At 32.5% G+C, this 18,518-nt stretch overlaps 2 protein-coding genes, 1 long non-coding RNA gene and 1 other non-coding gene across 4 annotated transcripts; 2 read left to right on the forward strand and 2 right to left on the reverse strand.

Annotated features, from left to right (window-relative positions):
• Positions 1 to 1,008: 1,008 nt before the first annotated feature.
• On the reverse strand, positions 1,009 to 1,116 carry LOC148770024 (U6 spliceosomal RNA). The gene has a single exon (XR_016031949.1). It is a non-coding gene; the product is annotated as a U6 spliceosomal RNA (small nuclear RNA).
• A 4,184-nt stretch (positions 1,117 to 5,300) lies between these two features.
• CHIL (Chalcone-flavanone isomerase family protein) lies at positions 5,301 to 7,358 on the forward strand. Its single transcript, XM_012984546.2, has 5 exons — positions 5,301 to 5,441; positions 5,594 to 5,683; positions 5,813 to 5,968; positions 6,075 to 6,301; positions 7,077 to 7,358. Coding segments are annotated over exons 1-5 (636 nt in total). The 5' UTR covers positions 5,301 to 5,440; the 3' UTR covers positions 7,239 to 7,358.
• Positions 7,359 to 10,717: 3,359 nt separating this feature from the next.
• Positions 10,718 to 11,899, reverse strand: LOC105960387 (RING-H2 finger protein ATL74). The gene is made up of 2 exons (XM_088819754.1): positions 11,757 to 11,899; positions 10,718 to 11,464 (listed from the first exon to the last, which is right to left on the reverse strand). Exon 2 carries the CDS (start codon positions 11,457 to 11,459, stop codon positions 10,887 to 10,889), a length of 573 nt encoding a protein of 190 aa, XP_088675880.1. The 5' UTR covers positions 11,460 to 11,464; positions 11,757 to 11,899; the 3' UTR covers positions 10,718 to 10,886.
• A 1,618-nt stretch (positions 11,900 to 13,517) lies between these two features.
• Positions 13,518 to 13,927, forward strand: LOC148770025 (uncharacterized). Its single transcript, XR_016031534.1, has 2 exons — positions 13,518 to 13,768; positions 13,885 to 13,927. It is a non-coding gene; the product is annotated as an uncharacterized LOC148770025 (long non-coding RNA).
• Positions 13,928 to 18,518: the final 4,591 nt, after the last annotated feature.

Consider the following 18,518-nt stretch of genomic DNA (forward strand, 5'->3'; position numbering starts at 1 on the left):
TGCGTTGACTTGGGATGCACTCGTGGATTTTAAGAGTTCATAATGGGGACAGTTGAACAAACGTAACATTACATTAACGTATATTCTAGAGGCGTAGGGTGAGTGTTTTATTTTGGACGACGATAACATGGTTTCAATGTTTGACACGATGAAGGTGTTGTCGTTAGAGCGCATTGAGGTTATTGTCATAGAGATTTTTTTTTTTTTTTTTTTTTTGCTTTGGTTGGCGCATTTTCTCTGATTGAGCAAAACAGAGATGTGGTTGTTAATAAAATGAACGTTGAGGGAGTTGTTGACTCATCTGTTGGTAAGAAATTATTGAGTGCTGATCGGGTTACTTTGATCATAAATGTAGTACAGGTTCGGGAGTTGAAGAATTTAGAAAATGTTTGATTAAGTTTTTAATTGAAATGGGTTTTGAGTTTGCGTGTGTGAAGAATGAGTCGTATAGAGTGACATATGGGTGTAGGTTCAAACATGAGATGCAATGTTCGCAGGGCCGGCCCTGGACCAGGGCGAGCGGGGCCCAGGCCCAGGGCCCATTTGTCAATAGGGCCCTAATTTTTTAGTTATATTTTAATAGGTATTTTTGTAAATATAATATGTTTGATTCCTTTTGTTTCTATTTCAGTCCTCCGTTTCTGTGCTGATAACAAAAAAGACCCTTATTTTTATTTTCTACTTTTTAACTCCCTCTCTCTCTGACTCTCCACTAACGCTTTTACCCAATTCCTTTAGTTTTTAAATTTTACCCCAACTTTTTCCATTTATGTCTTTTTACTCCAATTTTGTTTTCTCTCAGTTGAACCCCTATATCATTTTATGTTTCTATTTTCTATAATTTATACTTTGATTCTTTTTTTTAATCATTATTGATTTTTCATTTCCTAACATTAAACCAGTTTTTGTAAAAGTAAAGATTTTTTTTCTAATATAATTTTAGTAATTTTTTTGGCTAAAAGAAACACAATTTTGTGACGAGGCCTCATTAAAAATCTTGATTATCATAAAAATTTGGACAATATCTCGATATATGGGTGTCATCCTTGCGCAGGCGCCATGCTAATCTTCTTTGTATTGTTCCAGTTTATAATTTTATTACTAAATATGTTTATATTTTACATATATATATATATATATATATATTTTCAAAAAAATCGAGGATGTTGTGCCGAACCTTGTAGTATTATATTTTTTTAGGTACCGGACCCCTTGTTATTTAGGGGCACAATTTTGTGTTTTGCCCATGGCCCCAAAATACGCCGGACCGGCCCTGAATGTTCGTGACAGATGCATGCATCAATTTCTAAATCAAATGGTTTTTGCTACATTCATAAGTACAATAAAGTTCATGAGTGTGGAATATTTGTTGGCACTGTAAGTAGGAGGCGGTTGAATTCTGGTTCATCATTAATCTAATTGAAGGTGATCATGTTAGTTTTACTTTTTTAATGTTTTATTTTTTGGTCCACTAATCTTTATTTTAATTAATTAAATTGTGGGTAATTTAATTATGGTATTAAGGTGATTTTATGGTAATTGATTTTGTAACGTTGATGGCAATAAAAGACCATGATGGGTGGGATTTGTCTTATGCCGTTACAAATCAATCGTGGCCCTCTTCTTTCGTCTATAAAAGAAATCCACAGCTCTTCTCCTCAACCATCAGACGCAATTTGAGAATTTTATCAATTACATAAATACTTATGTGAGTTGTGATTTGAGAGAGATAGAGAGAAGAAGGTGTGCCTACGAATAAGGTTTTCACAGGGAGATTCAGAGGAGGCCTGGCTAGGCTCGACTTGTAGATTGCTCACCGTCTCTATCTAAATCCATGGCGAACGGTATGTCGATAATCCTAATTATGTGCTTATGTTCTTAAGATGAACTTGATTTCAAGATTCTGTGATTAAGGTTTTTCCGCATAAAATAAATAAAAGTCTTTCAATTGGTATCAGAGCAGAGTTTTGAAATCGATTAATCTTAGAACTCGAAATTATTTATCATTTGTTTATAGCACTCATGGTTTTCTGCACGGATTGATGGATTTTTTGAACCTACATAAAAATCCCATCTTATTGAACCATACTATCGATTTGCGTGTATTTTAAAATCAAATAAAAAAAAAAAAAATTATTCGTTTTCAAAGCTTTTTATAATATATATATATATATATATATATATATATATATATATATATATATATATATATATATATATATATATATATATATATATATATATAGCAAAAACGTCGTTTTGATTCCCCTCGTCGTTCCGGTTCGGAAAAGCTTGTCCCCACCCAATTCCGACTCCGCCACCTCTGCATCACCTCGAGTCATGCACTGTGGTTGCGAAATTTTATCTTAGGGCTTAAGGCTGTTGACTCAATTGTTAAGCCTTTAAAGATATATTGTGATAACATCGCAGCCGTTTTCTTCTCTAAGAATGGAAAGTATTCAAGTGGATCCAAGCACATGGATCTTAAGTACTTGGTTGTTAAAGAAAGAGTCCAGAAACAACAAGTGTCAATAGAAATTTTAAGTACAACTCTTATGGTTGCTGATCCATTAACCAAGGGATTGCCTATAAAGACATATGAGGAACATGTTATTATAATGGGTCTTTTGAGCAATCCATGATTTGATGAGTTATGATTATGTAATTGACACTTAATTTATTTAATGAAATGTTTCTGTTTTCCTGTTTCCAATTATGTGTGCACATATTATATTTGGAATTAATTTAACAGGGTTTGTCCTAACAAGACAAAATTAAAGGGGCTATTATGGATTAGAATAGTAAGAGTTATTAGTGACGTGATACATAGAAGGGAATATGATGAATGAATCATATGACCGCTATGATTCACATTAATAACTCAAACTAGTTCTAGTATTAAAGTACTATATTTACCAATTATGGTAATCACCTTAATTTTTTTTTTTTAAATCGTGATCACGTGTCAAATGTTTTGTATGAAGAACCCACCGAGTCAAATATTTTTTAAACTTATGTTTCTTAAATCGATTCAGTGGACCAAGTGGGAGAATGTTAGTTTACGTTTTAAAACGTTTTAATTTTTGGTCCACTAATCTTTATTTTAATTAATTAAATTGTGGGTAATTCAAATTATGGTATTAAGGTGATTTATGGTATTTACTTTGTAACGTAATAAGACAATAAAAGACCATGATGGGTGGGATTTGTCTTCTGCCGTTACAAATCAATCGTGGCCCTCTTCTCTCGTCTATAAAAGAAATCCACAGCTCTTCTCCTCAATCATCAGACGCAATTTGAGAATTCCATCAATTACAGAAATACTTATGTGAGTTGTGATTTGAGAGAGATAGAGAGAAGAAGGTGTGCCTACGAATAAGGTTTTCACAGGGAGATTCAGAGGAGGCCTGGCTAGGCTCGACTTGTAGATTGCTCATCGTCTCTATCTAAATCCATGGCGAACGGTATGTCGATAATCCTAATTATGTGCTTATGTTCTTAAGATGAACTTGATTTCAAGATTCTGTGATTAAGGTTTTTCCGCATAAAATAAATAAAAGTCTTTCAGATCGGAGTAATGCCATTACGCCTAGTAAGATTCAAAAATAGGTGATAGAAAAATTTGGGGTTGAGATTAGCTACATTGTTTTGTGGTGATCAACTGATGCGGGTAGAAGTTTGATATTTGGTGATCATAGTGGCTCCTACGCATATCTACCATCGTATTTTGCAGAAGCCGAGAAGGCAAATCGTTGTAGCATTTTCCATTTGGATATTGACGACTCCAAGAGAATTTTTGTCTATGCTTCTTTGCATTTGCGGCTTGTTTGGTAGCATATGGGGATCATGTTGACTGTTGTGGAAAAAAGATGGTGAAGAAGATAACTGTGAAATATATAATGTTTCTACATAATCGGTTATGCGCGTATTAGCCAATTAATTTTTTTTACATGGTTTTTGTGTGATGTAGGTTCGTTTTCCCTACCACTCATTGTTTTAAAGAAGAAAACCAAACTGCTACAATTCGTGTGCAACAAGCTCGTGAGGATAGGATAAATAAAACTTATTTTTGTCTTAGCGAATTACAAGTTTCTTTTCATAAAGTAGTTTGTTAAGATAGATTAGGTTTTCCTGGTTTTCGTCGTTTGACATTTGATTGTACTAAGAAATAGTTGGGGTACTTTTTACTTGATTTGGAGTAAGGTTTTAACGAGGCTCCAATGTAATTTCCACTATTTCTAATAAAAATACGAATTTCTCCAATATATATATATATATATATATATATATATATATATATATATATATATATATATATATATATATATATATATATATATATATTCAAATTAACTATACCTCACTAACAATTTATTATAGGGTGCTATTATTGTGCACAAATTTGTTTTATATTCAAATCAACTATATTTTAGCTAACAATAACAGTTGCAAACATGTTTTTGTAGCAGATCAACTACAACAGTATATTCCAATGACCCTTATTTTGCAGCATATATTTATATTAACAGTTTCAAATCACCCCAAGTCATATATTTTAATGAATTAAAAATCATACACAATTCGACTATCATCTAATTAATGAAAGTTGCATAAGAATTCTATTCTAGCATCAAGATTTTGTATACCGTTCGCATTTTTCTTCCTATTCTTGCCTGTAAATATAAGAAATTGTTTTGTTACTACAACAAAATTATTGCTAGAAGCGTAGATTTCATAATCAACTATACGAGATCGAAATTTTAAGGTAAATGGGAAAGGGTATAATTGGAATCAAAATAAAACTCAACTTTATCAAAAAGTTAAATTGGAGTTGAAAATATTGTAATTTTACAAGAGTTTTATCCAAGAGCCTCTTTATTTTTCTATCATGATTTTGGTTCCAATAATTCATGGCTTCCTTACCTAATTCCTTTTTCGGGTAGTTGCAGAATCATCGTAGAGCTATTACGACAATAACCCCACTACCTTTTAACACATTTATTATTATTTTATATATTGATTTGTCAATTTTCATGTAATGTAATATTCCTCGGCTCCTCACCCAAAAAAAAAAAAAAAAAAAAAAGAAAGAAAAAAGAAAAAAGAAGTTATGTATGTATTTGTCCCACGAATTCAAAATTCTGATTTCGTTTATTTATTATTTTCGTGCATATATCGGCAGTGGAAAGTGAGAGATGTTTTGTTAGGTACAACCAACGGTTGTGATTCATCCATTTTGTTAATCAAGCCACGTGGTCAGCTACGTGCCATAAAGCCTAATATGCATGTTGAAGAATGGTAGCTCAGAATTAAGTAACACTGCCTCTATATATATATTTATATATTTCTCTTTTCCATTTCTGTATCTATTTTATATTTTAAATCAAGGTTTTCTCTCTTTGCTACTCATCCCAATTTCCCTATCAGGATTAAACCAATTAGTGAGTTTCTCTCTCTCTCTCTCTCTCTCTCTTTCTTTTTTTTTTTTAAAGAAAATTAATATTTTGGTTAATGCTGTCTCAAAATAATTAATTATTTATTAATTGAAATAGTTTTTAATTTGGTGAATTAATTAAATGTTAATTTTGTGCAGTGTGTACTAAGGCTGAGATTGTAATGGTTGATGAGGTCCCTTTTCCTTCTCAAGTCACTACCACCAAGACATTGCCCTTACTTGCCAATGGTAACTTTTAATTTAAATTAAACCACTATAATATATTTATGTTATTAAAATTAATTAAAATGAAAAAAAATTCATATTTTTATGTTATTATTAATTTTTTTAATGGATTTTATATTATGTTTATATCAGGAATTACAGATATAGAAATACACTTCCTCCAGATTAAATTCACAGCAATAGGAGTTTACTTGGACCCAGAAATTGTGACACATTTAATTAAGTGGAAGGGTAAATCAGCAGCTGATCTAGCAAAAGATGATGATTTTTTTGAGGCAATTATATCAGGTAAAAATTAAACTATTAATATCATAATTAGTAGTAATTAATTATTTTTTCATTATGGTAATTATATATGATGAATTGTGAAATAAATTAATTAAATAAATTGCAGCCCCAGTGGAGAAGTTGATAAGGGTTGTGGTGATTAAGGAGATAAAGGGGTCACAATTTGGAGTGCAGATAGAGAGTGCTGTTAGGGACCGTTTGGCAGAAGTTGATAAGTTTGAGGAAGAAGAGGAAGAAGCACTTGAGCAACTTGTTGACTTTTTCCAGTCCAAGTATTTCAAGACAGATTCAGTCTTGACTTTTTATTTCCCAACCACTTCTTCCACTGCTGAGGTAATATTAACCAAACAAGTACTTAGATTTGCTTTACTCTTTTTAAAGATCATAAAAGAGTTTATTGCACTTAGTACCCCTGTTTTATATAGAATTGCTAAAAGATTCTCCGATTACCAAAAGTCCCTTTATATTGCACTATTTTTTTAACACATTACTCCCCTAAATAGCGAATTAGTGAATTTCTAGGGGGCAGTTTGCTAACAAAATTGAATCATAGGATATCTTTGCTAATAAAAATAACATGAGGACAGTTCTTTTAGCAATTAGAGAAAATACTGGGGTGGGGTGCTTAATGCAATAGCTGCAACATAAAATTTTGGCTCCGTCTTGTACTACATACGAGATTTTCGGACATAGTATATACATTTGTTTTTTTAAGGAAAAAAAGAAAATATAAAGGAAGAGCTTGTTTGGCTAAACTTATCTTATCTTAAACAACTGACAAGTTTTTATGATTGATAAGCTGCATTAAGAGTTGATAAGTTGTGATGTCATATTTTATAATTAATTTTTGAAGTGTTTAGAAAATGAGCTTATAAGCTAATTTTTCTCATTTTAAGATTTAGAAGAAAAAGGTGATCAGATGTATAATTTTTTTTAAAAAAAGATCTTAAAAGCTCTCCGCAACTAATTGTTTAAAAAAAGAAGAAAATTGCAAACACTTGAAAAGAGCTTATAAGTTTTTACATATCTTATGAGATCTTTTTAACAACTTATAAGCTTAACCAAATACCCTGTAAATGGCGGTTGAACTGTGTGTTTTGATGGATAGATTGTAGTCGCAATCGAGGGAAAAGAAGAGTCGAAGGTTGAAGTGAAGAATGGAAATGTGGTTGAGATGATTAAGAAATGGTACTTGGGTGGAAGCAGTGGAGTTTCTTCAACTACAATTTCATCTTTAGCTAATCAACTCTCTCTTGAACTATCTAAATAATCATTTATTGTTGTTTTTTGCGTTAATGTTTTTTTAAGATCAAATAATGACATCTATGGTTTTTGTGTGGACCCGTACCAATTAAGTTTGCCTATTCAATTTATTGAATAATTTGTGTGATTTTGGGGGGCTTTTAGCTAATTAAAATATTAAATAAGCTTAATTTGAGTGTGTTGAAATACAACTTGTGTCGATTTAAATACCTAATGTGATTTGCTTGGTAATTGATTTATTTCCCGAAAAAGATAGGAAACTCCAACCCAGAGCCGGTCCTGAGGGGAAGTCAGAGATGTCACCTCTTAGGGCCCCATTTTAATCTGGGCCCCCGAAATTTAGTTAAAAAAATGCTACTATATATATAGATACATTTTTCTAATAGAAAATAATATTGCAAACAAAAATTTATAAGACAGAGGCCTCGATATTTTATCTCGCCTAAGGCCCCGGAAACCCTAGGGCCGGCTCTGCTCCAACCTACTCAAAACTAATCCATGTCATGTAACCAAATCCATTACTACGTAAACAAAAAGTAAGGGAAATATATATATATATATATATTACTTGGTTTTTCTTTTTCTTTTAGAAGAAGAACATGAGAGGGCGGGCGGGCTGGACACTTTCCTTTTCATGGATCAAAAATCAATGAGAATATAATGACTTTCATGTAGTATGTTGCAACTCAAAAAATAGTTCAAAAAATGGTTAAATTAGCAACTACAAGGAAATAAAAACTTATCAAAAATAGAATAGTAAAATTAGGGGCGGAACTAGGATGAAAACATAGGGGGGCTAACTAAAATTTTGGGGTTCGGGGCAGCGCCCCGAAAAAAATTTTAGGTTCGCAAAACATTGCAAAAAATAAGTTTATATTACTAATTTTTCATTAAGAATTTTTTAAATTAATTCAAATTATTTTAATAATGTAATGCACTTAATATTTCAGGGATTCATAGCACGGTCTCAAGGCATTGATAAAAAAAATTCAAAAATAAGTAATATTCATAAAATTTATTTAAAATAATACAAGTTTTAAGCATCTTATTTTATATTTTATATCTTAAATATGGTATATTTATCTATAATTTATATAAGATTATGAAGAAGAAAAAAAAATAATGGGTTAAAACCCATATTTACAAAAACTTTGGTGGAGCCAAAAGTAATATTCAAAAAATACAATACCAAATATTTAAAAAAAAAAAATCTTGGGTGTCAACAGCCCCCTAAACCCTTGCAAGTACCGCCCTGAGTAAAATAGACAATCCAAATAAAAGATAGGACAAATGAAACCTATCAAAAATAGAATAGTAAAATAGACAACCCAAATAAAAGATAGGACAAATGAATGGAAGTGCTCACTGAAAGCATGGGAAAATCTAGAGAGTCTGATCACCTCATCGCAATAGTCGAGGCTATTGACAGTTCCATAAAAAATGAGGGAACAAGTATAACGACTGCAAAATATGTGCACCATGCAGAAAACATGGAATAAACGCTAATGTAGAAAAAACTACTACAATACACACTCCCGAATATGTAAAAGCGTGAAAATCATGGCACCCAGTTCAGAGACCCATGTGGAGACTCTTTCTTTACCTTTTTTTTTTACTACTTTTATTTATTTTACTTTGGTATTTATCTATTATAAATTTACAGACTTTCCTCCCCAAGATTTGAATTTTGTACATTTTTTAGTTCATAATTTTTTTTCCTTATCTTAATTCACACTCATATTTTAGCCCTCACCAAAAAAGCCCTTATGTCCGCCTCTGATAGCCCATATGTAGGAGAATGACGTCGAAGGATAGGAAGATAACGTAACATCGAAATAATATATATTCAAACCGGTTCATCCGAATCATCTGCTGAATAGTCCGAGGAAGCCCCACTATAAAGTGAATGTACGAACCACACCACAAGGTGGTCCATCTAAATATTACTATGTTATTTAGGCCTTAAAAAAGTGGTATAGAATACACATTATATGTTAAATTTTTGAATAAATTTAACAACTTTTTAGGCCTATCTATTGTCTTTTTTGTATCTCTTAGACTCGATTATAGCAAATATTTTTTTATTTATTCCTTTGATCAATTAAGCAAGGACTTCTTGCATTGTTTGTCATTGCATATGTTTATACTCCTGAACCCTATCGGCTAGATACAATCTAAGGCAAAAATCAATTCAGAGTCTTTTTTCATTGCAAACATTAAAATGGGAATTTTTTTAAAAAAGTAAATACTAATTGGAAAAAAATACTTTTGTCCAAAAAATCTTAAGAAAAAATACTTTTGTCCAAAAAGTTAACAAAATTTGCATCCAAAAGGTTAGTTTATTTTCATAACAAAGATAGCAAATATTCATCCAAAGGTATTTTGGTTAAATTCTTATTAGGAAAAAAAAGGTACTTTGGTTAAATTTATATTTTAAGGTATTAGTTTTGTGTCTTTTTCCCAGAACGAGTTTGCCGGCAAAGGAATGCGATTACGGATCATACTCACCGTCATAAGAAGGAATTTTTTTCGACAAGTTATTTGCCACATCCGGCAAGAGTTGTTCTTCGATGTGATGGACTAGGAATTTCAAATTTTAGACCTTTTTACATTTCAAAAAAAAATTAAAAACAATTAGACCTTATTTTTAATTAGTGGTCCTCTTTTGTGAAATTTTAGTTTATTTTCCATTCAATAAAAGCATCATTTTAATCTCAACAAAAATAAACATTTTATTTGAATTTATTTCTGAAATAATGGTTGAGAGATGAAATTGAAGTCGTTGATAAGACAAGGACTAATTTAAAGTTGAAATATTTTTTGAGGGATTAAATGAATTTAACCCTATAAACTAAAAAGTAGTCAACTCAAGACTAAGGCTCTCTTTAACCTGGTGTAGGGGAGTTGGATGTTATATTTGGTTATTTACGTTAACATTTAGTTATTTACGTTGGATGAATTTCAAATGTAGATTTGATTAAATAATAATTCAATAAGCACACATGCACATTAAGTAATATTTATTGGGTAAATTACGGTCATACCTCTAAGATAAAGTCAAATTACAAAAAATTCTCTCATATTTGGGTAATTACAAACCCCCCTCAACTATGAGTCTTCTTATATGTTCGCCTTTACAATGTCAAATTTTAGATTATGTGGAACACTCTCCAGTTTGTACCAGTTTTACCCAATTCGAGCTACACATTTTAAACAAAATATCATAAAATGTGTCGTTCAACTTGTAAATATCAGATTATGGTGCATCAGAAGCTGCATTTTTACACAAAACAAGTACAAATTAGAGAATATCTTCGCGGAATCTAGAAGATTCTATTGAATTTGATACTATAAGGATGAAAGTGTAAGAAGATTCATAGTTAATTCAGGTAATTATAAATACCCAAACAAAAGGTATTTTTTCATAATTTGACCTTATCTCAGAGGTAGCCGTAATTTACCCGTAAAAAACTAATGGGAGAAAAATTTGAGAAGAAAGAAAAGTGTTTGTTTATTTATATTTTAATGAACACATTATACACTGTAACGATCAAATCACGTTTCAAAAGACATAATATAAACCAATCTCAAAGACTAAAATAAACCAAGAAACAATCTAACATCATCTAAAACTAAAATCATCAAACATAACTAATCAGCCCACATCCTCAGCAGAGGCTGCGGTAGTAACATCACCAATATGCCCTCCCGACGCATTTCCCACCACGCCGCTGGCGCCGGATTCCGCCAGCTCCTCCACCAGCGGCCTCCGGCAGGTAGGGCACGACGAGTGCGAACCGAGCCAAACATCCACACACCCGACGTGAAAACAATGGTGGCACTTAGGCAACACCCTCACTTTCTCCCCGTCCGAAAACTCGCCGAGGCAAATGGGGCAGTCCGTCGACGAAAACGAAACCCCACCCCCCGATCCGTACGCCGCCACCGGAATCCGGCGCAGCATTCCTTTCTCGAGGCCCCCGCCGCCGCAGAAACGCGGGGGCGCTTCCTCCCCGGCATCGACCCTTCGGGCGCACCGGAGCATGAATCTCGCGATCGAGTTTATCCCGAGCACGCAGACCAAAGCGCACAGGAGGGCTCCGAGAATTATCACCATGTTGGCGTCGAGATTCTCCCTTCCGCCGTGGCTTCCGCCGCCGTCACTCGGCGGCGCGCCGCCGAGCTGTGCGTCCAGCAGCAGCCGGTGGGGCCGGTGGTAGAAATTCATCACAGCTGGATAATTTCAGTTTTATATAACAGAATCTAAATCCCTAACAGAAATAAGGTTTTCAATCCAAAAAAAAAAATCAAAAATTCAAAAATTCAAGCCCTAATTCCTAATTTCATGTACAGAAACTGGATATCGAACCACAAAAGAAATTGAAAGCAGAAAATTCATCCTACAAATTAAGAAAAAAATCAGAAAAAAAAAAAAAAGAATTTTGATCCCCCCAAACAGGGTATAAAGTAAGTAGAAAATTTTACCCAGAAAAATTAAAAAAAATGGAAAATAATTAAACCTCACCGATACTGATTTCTGTAACTGAATCGCAAGTTTTCTTTTAATTTGCCCTAATTTTGATTCTTCATAATTAGAAATTAGAGAGAGAGAGAGAACTGATATATAGGAATATAAGCTGTAAGCTGTAGGTGTGGCGAAAGGACACTGTTTGGACATAAAGAAAGATGCCATAATTTGTGAAAGTGAATTTTCATGTTAGGTCCCTACACTTTATTTCTTTTCATAACGAGGTCCCATTACTTTCAAGCTCTTAACTATTGAGTGACACTAGACGTGTTTACGGTAACGGGTTGATTCGGACCCTGCCCAGATGGGACCGGACCGGACCGGGCACGACTTGTGGTCAATGGGTTGGTTAACCGGGTCCATTACTCGGAATTGAAACTGCACTACAAAGGCCGGTTAAGGAATAGCTGTCGGGTTTTCGCTAGTTTTTATTTTATTTAAAATCAATGGTGTAGATGATTTAATCTTTGATTTAGCAACTATCGGGGAAAAAAATATGATTCGGGTCGGTCCATGTATCCGTCGGGACCATTTTGAAATGGATCAATTCTCAGACTCGAATTTCCGCCCCATATATTTTCGGCCGACAATGGTGTTCCTCAGAGTATTTCTCTTTGGTGGTCGGAATTTGATGGTTTGATTATCGTTGGATTACCCTTGTCAAGTTATTTCTTTTGATGGTGATTTTATATGGTTTGGAGCTCTGAGTCTGTTTCTGAAAGGACGACGGGTCTTCTCGGAGGCGTAATTTGTTGTCCAACAGTTGGAATTTGACGTGCTACACACTGTTGGATTACTTTCGTCAATATCTATCTTTTGATGGTAATTTCATTCCATTTTGATTGTTAAATTCGTCCCTATGATTTTTTCATTGCGTGCATGGAACCTTGGATAGTTGGTGACGGCTAGAATTTTGGTAAAAAACGCTTGAGGTGAGGAATTCTTGGTGGTTTGGACTAAAATTTCATAGCATTCGCATCTATAGCCGCCTCTGTGTCTATCTCTCTCTTAAATTTCGATGAATTTGAGTGTTTTGAAGTTTTGGTCAATTTTTGTTAACTTCCACTAAAAATTAATTGTAATAACAGAACATTGTATTCATATTACTAGTTTGTTCTCCGTAGATGACATAACTAAATAATTTTTGGGGGTTAGTTTTTCAATTGCTACTTAATGGAAAATATTGATCTTCTCTTTGAAGGGCGTAAAATATTTGATTGGAATTGTAGATGAAAAACTATATATTACTGCATATAACTATTACCCTATAGTCATGTATAGTAACATATACATGAGATTGTGCAAAAAAAAATTCCTTTTTATGTCTCTGTTGGTTACAAATTGATTTTTAATATAAATATTTAAATTGTGAATTTTGTTTGTTGGTGTGGATGAATTCTTTTGTATATAATCAACAAATATGTACAATATTGATCGACCATAACTTTTTGGGGGAAAAAAAAGAATATTACTATGAATGACTATAATTACTTGTACTTATATTCCTCAGTAAACATATCAAAATAATAATAATAATAATAATGATGATGATGATGATGATGATGATGATGATGATGATGATGATGATGATGATGATGATGATGATGATGATGATGATGATGATATAATAATAATAATAAGGGAAAATTACCAAAACCCCCTGAGGTAAGCCTAAATAACGAAAATCCCCCCTACGTTCTCGTAATTACGAAAACTCCCCTTGACTAACGGTTGACCGAATTTTTTTAACCAAAAACGTGAAATGTCTATTATATCCTTCTGTTAAATATGTGAAAATAAAAGAAAAAAGCTGAAAATGTGATTCTCTCAGAGGCAAATCGTCGAACAGGAGGCGTGCACCGGCGAACGCCTTGAACTGGGCGCCGTCTCTGCCGACCAGTTTGCAGGAGACTGACGAAGAAGAGAACGAGTTCTCCATGGGGAAATTGATCCGACAAGCTTCGATGAACTACTCCGACACGCTACCGCCGCGGAAACACGCCGCTAAGGTACCCTGCTCTAATTCCAAGAAAATTATAAATTTTCGGGTTTTTTGTTTTTTAATTTCAAGATTGATTTTGTTTTTTAATTTCAAGATTGAATTTTTATTTTTATTTTTTTGCAGGCGCTTACACCAAGCTCGAGTGTATCGAGGTACAGATCATCGAGAAAGAAATCGGAGGTCGAGGGTATTAAATTCGATCTGGAATCGGAGGAATTACGAGGGTTTAACGATTTGAGATTAGACTCCGGCGGAAGAGATTCGAGCCCTAATCCGATCAACATCGCACCGGGTAAAATGCTTACAATTACCCCCCTAAGGGTAATTTCGTGTACAAGGGCAAAATTGGTATTATCGGAGGAATATTCGGGAGAATCAAAAAGATTCTATCGAGTTTAACACCGTTAGAGCGATTTATAAGATGTCTGCATACCTCAGGGGGGTTTTCGTAATTACGAGAACGTTGGGGGGATTTTCGTTATTTAGGCTTACCTTAGGGGGTTTTGGTAATTTGCCCTAATAATAATAATAATAATAAAAGAATATTGAAAGAAAGTTAAGAAACCATGGTTTTTGTATCTATTAAAAAATGCGGGTCCAGAAAAAGATAAATACGTATGGTGAAAATGTTAAATATGAGAGCAGTGTTGTCTTTTTGCATTCCAAGTGTTATCCATAAAAATGATTTCGCCTTGAACTGTTTTTCTAGGGCCAGTTGATAAACACCCTCCATGAACTTTTTTTCTAGGGCCAGTTGATAAACACCCTCCATGGCATTTTGACTTCTTAATAAATTTAATTTTAATAGTTGATATTTGCCATAAATTCAATCAATACAAAATACCCTATTTGTCCCAAACTATTCGAAGAAATTAAAAAACTAAATTATGTTGATAAATTCAAATTCTGCTCCGAATCTACACGCAAATTTCCTCCAAAAATTATGGCCCCAAATTACGCTCCAAGATTTATGCCCCAAATAACGCTTCCAAATCAACTCAAAAAATCTAGTTTTTACTTCTTTTTTATTTTTCGATTTTTTTCTTAAGAACAGTGTGATTTTGTTTTTTAAAAAGTTTATTTCATTTTTTCTATTTCGATTTTTTTATTTCTTATACTTTTGTTTTTTTAACGTTAAATTAAAAAAAAATATTTTTAACAAATTAAAATCCAAATATAAACTTACCAAAAACCACCATGTGATTATATTATTCCGTTAAGAAAATTCACTATAAACATATCGAAAATCATTATGTAATTAACAAAACCACTCTGTAATTAATAAAAATACTTTGTAATTTATAAAACCCACTCTGTAATTAATGAAAATCACTACAAAATCCACTATAAACTTATCAATTAACAAAAAATACTCTATTCTATAATTAATGAAAACCACTATGTAATTAACGAAAACACTATGTAATAAATGAATTTCATTACGAAAAATTCACTATAAACTTATCAATTAACCAAAACCACTCTGTAATTACTGAAAACCACTCAATAATTAACGAAAACCATTATGTAATTAACGAATTCCATTACGAAAATCCACTATAAACTACTATAAAAAAATCACTACATGTTGTGACTGTTGTAATTAACGTCGCCAGTCTTGCATTTTGGCCTAGTGTTGTGACTGTTTATATAAAATAAACAAACCAAACATTTAAGGAAAAAAAAAAGGAAGATGCAAGTCGAGAGAATTGGAAGATGGCCGAGAGAATCAACATCTACCCGCCGCACTGTCCTGAACCAAAATCGAGAAACCCGTCATTTGTACCACCATCAACCATGAATCTTCTTTCAACCGCCCGCTTCTCTCTCTCTCTCTCTCTCTCTCTATATATATATATATATATAGAGAGAGAGAGAGAGAGAGGAAGAGGAACGTAGGAATTTTTTTATTAGATAGGATGAGATAATATGGTAATTAAAAATGGTTAACTAATTCCCTAATTATTAGGACCCCTTTAATGGAAAAAATATTATATTAATATGAAAATTAAATATCCGTTATTTCTTAATTAGGGGTACAATGGTGAAAATTAAATCTTTTTAATTAATAAAAATTGTTTTGGATTTATCTTGAAAATGTAAAATAAAATTGGGCTCATTGTAATGACACTTGTGTAATTAGGGGTTTTGTCGAATTTTCCCTTTTTCGAGTTTCCAAATATGAAAAATATGATTCTCATCGGATGAAATCAATTTAAAAACACTTTCAATGTTATTTAAATAATTTTGAATAATAGGATTTTTTTTCCAAAGATAGAAGGAGTTTCAAATTCAAATCATTTTTATCTCCAAAATAAATCAACCTATTTTTGATAAAAACAAATTTCAAAAAAATCCATTTGGAAAATCTCTTTATTTGGCCAAAAATAGGTTGATTAATGGTAAAAATGTAACTACACTGCAAAAACTAACACCGTTAGAGTTTACTGGTAAGGTGAGGGGTTGTTTTGCCGCATTTCATAGTACAGGGGGTATAGTGACAGTGACGATAGTATAGGGGTGCAAACTGTATTTAACTCTAAATATTTTTATCAACTATCAATTAACAGTTGATCATTAAATCATGTAATTAATTAGGGAATCGACAAAAATATTTGGAAGTTTGCTATTCAAACATGTTTCTAACTTTCAGAAATTGCAAAATGACCTATGAGGTGTCGAGCCGGGATCTTCGAATATCGTACATGGAACATCTACGAAACACGGATACGTTAAGAAGTTGAAATTTCCGTAGTAGTTGTATGTCTGCTAAACAAATAAATATATAAAAATGTCTGCTAAACACATATCTCCTTGTTCATGTGACATTAAAATCTGCATATAAATTAAATAAGGTTTTTTGCAAAACCACCCTTGTGTGATCTCGAATTGCTAAAAAAACACTCGTATTAAAAAAATTGACAAGAACCCCACTATAAAAATGAATCAAAGGCAATACGGTCCCTAACAGCTTACCATATGCTGGAGGAGCGGGTTGTGAGACTGAGGATGTATTTTTGACCAAAAAGACCAAAAGACTATTTAAATTAGGGCAAATTACCAAAACCCCCCTGAGGTAAGCCTAAATAACGAAAATCCCCCCCATGTTCTCGGAATTACGAAAACCCCCCTGAGGTATGCAGACGTCTTACAAATCGCTCTAACGGTGTTAGACTCGATAGAATCTTTTTGATTCTCCCGAATATTCCTCCGATAATACCAATTTTGCCCTTGTACACGAAATTACCCTTAGGGGGGTAATTGTAAGCATTTTATTTAATGAGGGGTCATTATGAATGTACAAAATACTTATTTTTCTTAAATTAAACCCAAATATAATCAATCATTATGAACGTACAATGTATTTTTATTGGATTAAAAAAAATCAATGAATGAGATTTCAAAATTTAATTATTTTTTATATATAAAATTAAATATTTTAAAATTCGAGAAATACAACCATGCATCATTCACGCTAAAAGCATAAATCCGTATGAATACTCCTCTGGATAAATAAAATCAATTAAAATATATAAATAAAAAAATATATAAGTGTCTGCAAAATACTTATTTTTCTTAAATTAAACCCAAATATAATCAATCATTATGAATGTACAATGTATTTTTATTGGATTAAAAAAATCAATGAATGAGATATCAAAATTTAATTATTTTTTATATATAAAATTAAATATTTTACAATTCGAGAAATACAACCATGCATCATTCAAGCTAAAAGCATAAATCCGTATGAATACTCCTCTGGATAAATAAAATCAATTAAAATATATAAATAAAAAAAATAAAAAATTATAATATCAAATCATCAATACAAATTACAAAGTAATAAATAAATTTATAAAAGCAATAAATCATCAACTGAAAGGGATGTCAGGGGGGATTTTCGTTATTTAGGCTTACCTCAGGGGGATTTTGGTAATTTGCCCTTTATTTTTTACATATTTAACAGAAGGATATAATAGACATTTCACGTTTTCGGTTAAAAAAATTCGGTCAACCGTTAGTCAAGGGGGGTTTTCGTAATTACGAGAACATGAGGGGGATTTTCGTTATTTAGGCTTACCTCAGGGGGGTTTTGGTAATTTGCCCTTTAAATTATAAATTTCCAAAATAAAAAAATCACTCCAAAATTATATATGCCCGAAAATAAAGTTTTCAAAATTTGCAATTCAATCCTTTCTATTTCCAAAAAGGCCATCTTCCCAAATCAAACCACAAACGTCACTCCAGCCGGCAACCATCTTCACACCATCTCCGACGTGTGCAGCGGTGGATGCACCATTTGAGGAGTTTTATAGAAAGTTGTTTGGGTTCCGTTTGGGGGTGGGAGTGAGGAGAGAGTGGATGGTGTGTTGGTTTGACGGGAAGCTGAATTGTATTATCCTCTCTCTTTTTTTAGTTTTTTGATTTTTCTTTTGGGATTAGGTTGCCAAATTTTTTTTTGTGCGATTCATTTTTTTAATTTTTTGGGTTGAATAAATTTATTTTGTTTTATTTTGAATTCAGGGTAATTTTATCATTTCATCTAAGTCAAGAGGAAAAAATAAAAAAAATGGGCAGTGTGCTTTGTAAAATATAATATAGGGGGTTCTTGCTAATTTTTTTAACATAAGGGGTTTTTCAGTAATTTTAGATTACACGGGGGCTTTTGTGCAATTAACTCAAATTAAATATCAGCAAATTTCCCGTGATCGATCTCTCTGCTTCCACAATGTAATTAACAGTCTTGTTCAAGT

Source organism: Erythranthe guttata, chromosome 6 (genome assembly GCF_056151865.1).
Source record: "Erythranthe guttata isolate IM_541 chromosome 6, IM_541, whole genome shotgun sequence".
Classification (NCBI taxonomy): domain Eukaryota; kingdom Viridiplantae; phylum Streptophyta; class Magnoliopsida; order Lamiales; family Phrymaceae; genus Erythranthe; species Erythranthe guttata.

Coding starts and splice junctions, on each gene's coding strand:
- CHIL (XM_012984546.2), top strand. Junction 5,684..5,812: donor ATTGCCCTTACTTGCCAATG/GTAACTTTTAAT, acceptor TGTTTATATCAG/GAATTACAGATATAGAAATA. Junction 5,969..6,074: donor TTTTGAGGCAATTATATCAG/GTAAAAATTAAA, acceptor AATAAATTGCAG/CCCCAGTGGAGAAGTTGATA.
- LOC105960387 (XM_088819754.1), bottom strand. CDS start 11,459: ATGAATTTCTACCACCGGCCCCACCGGCTGCTGCTGGACGCACAGCTC.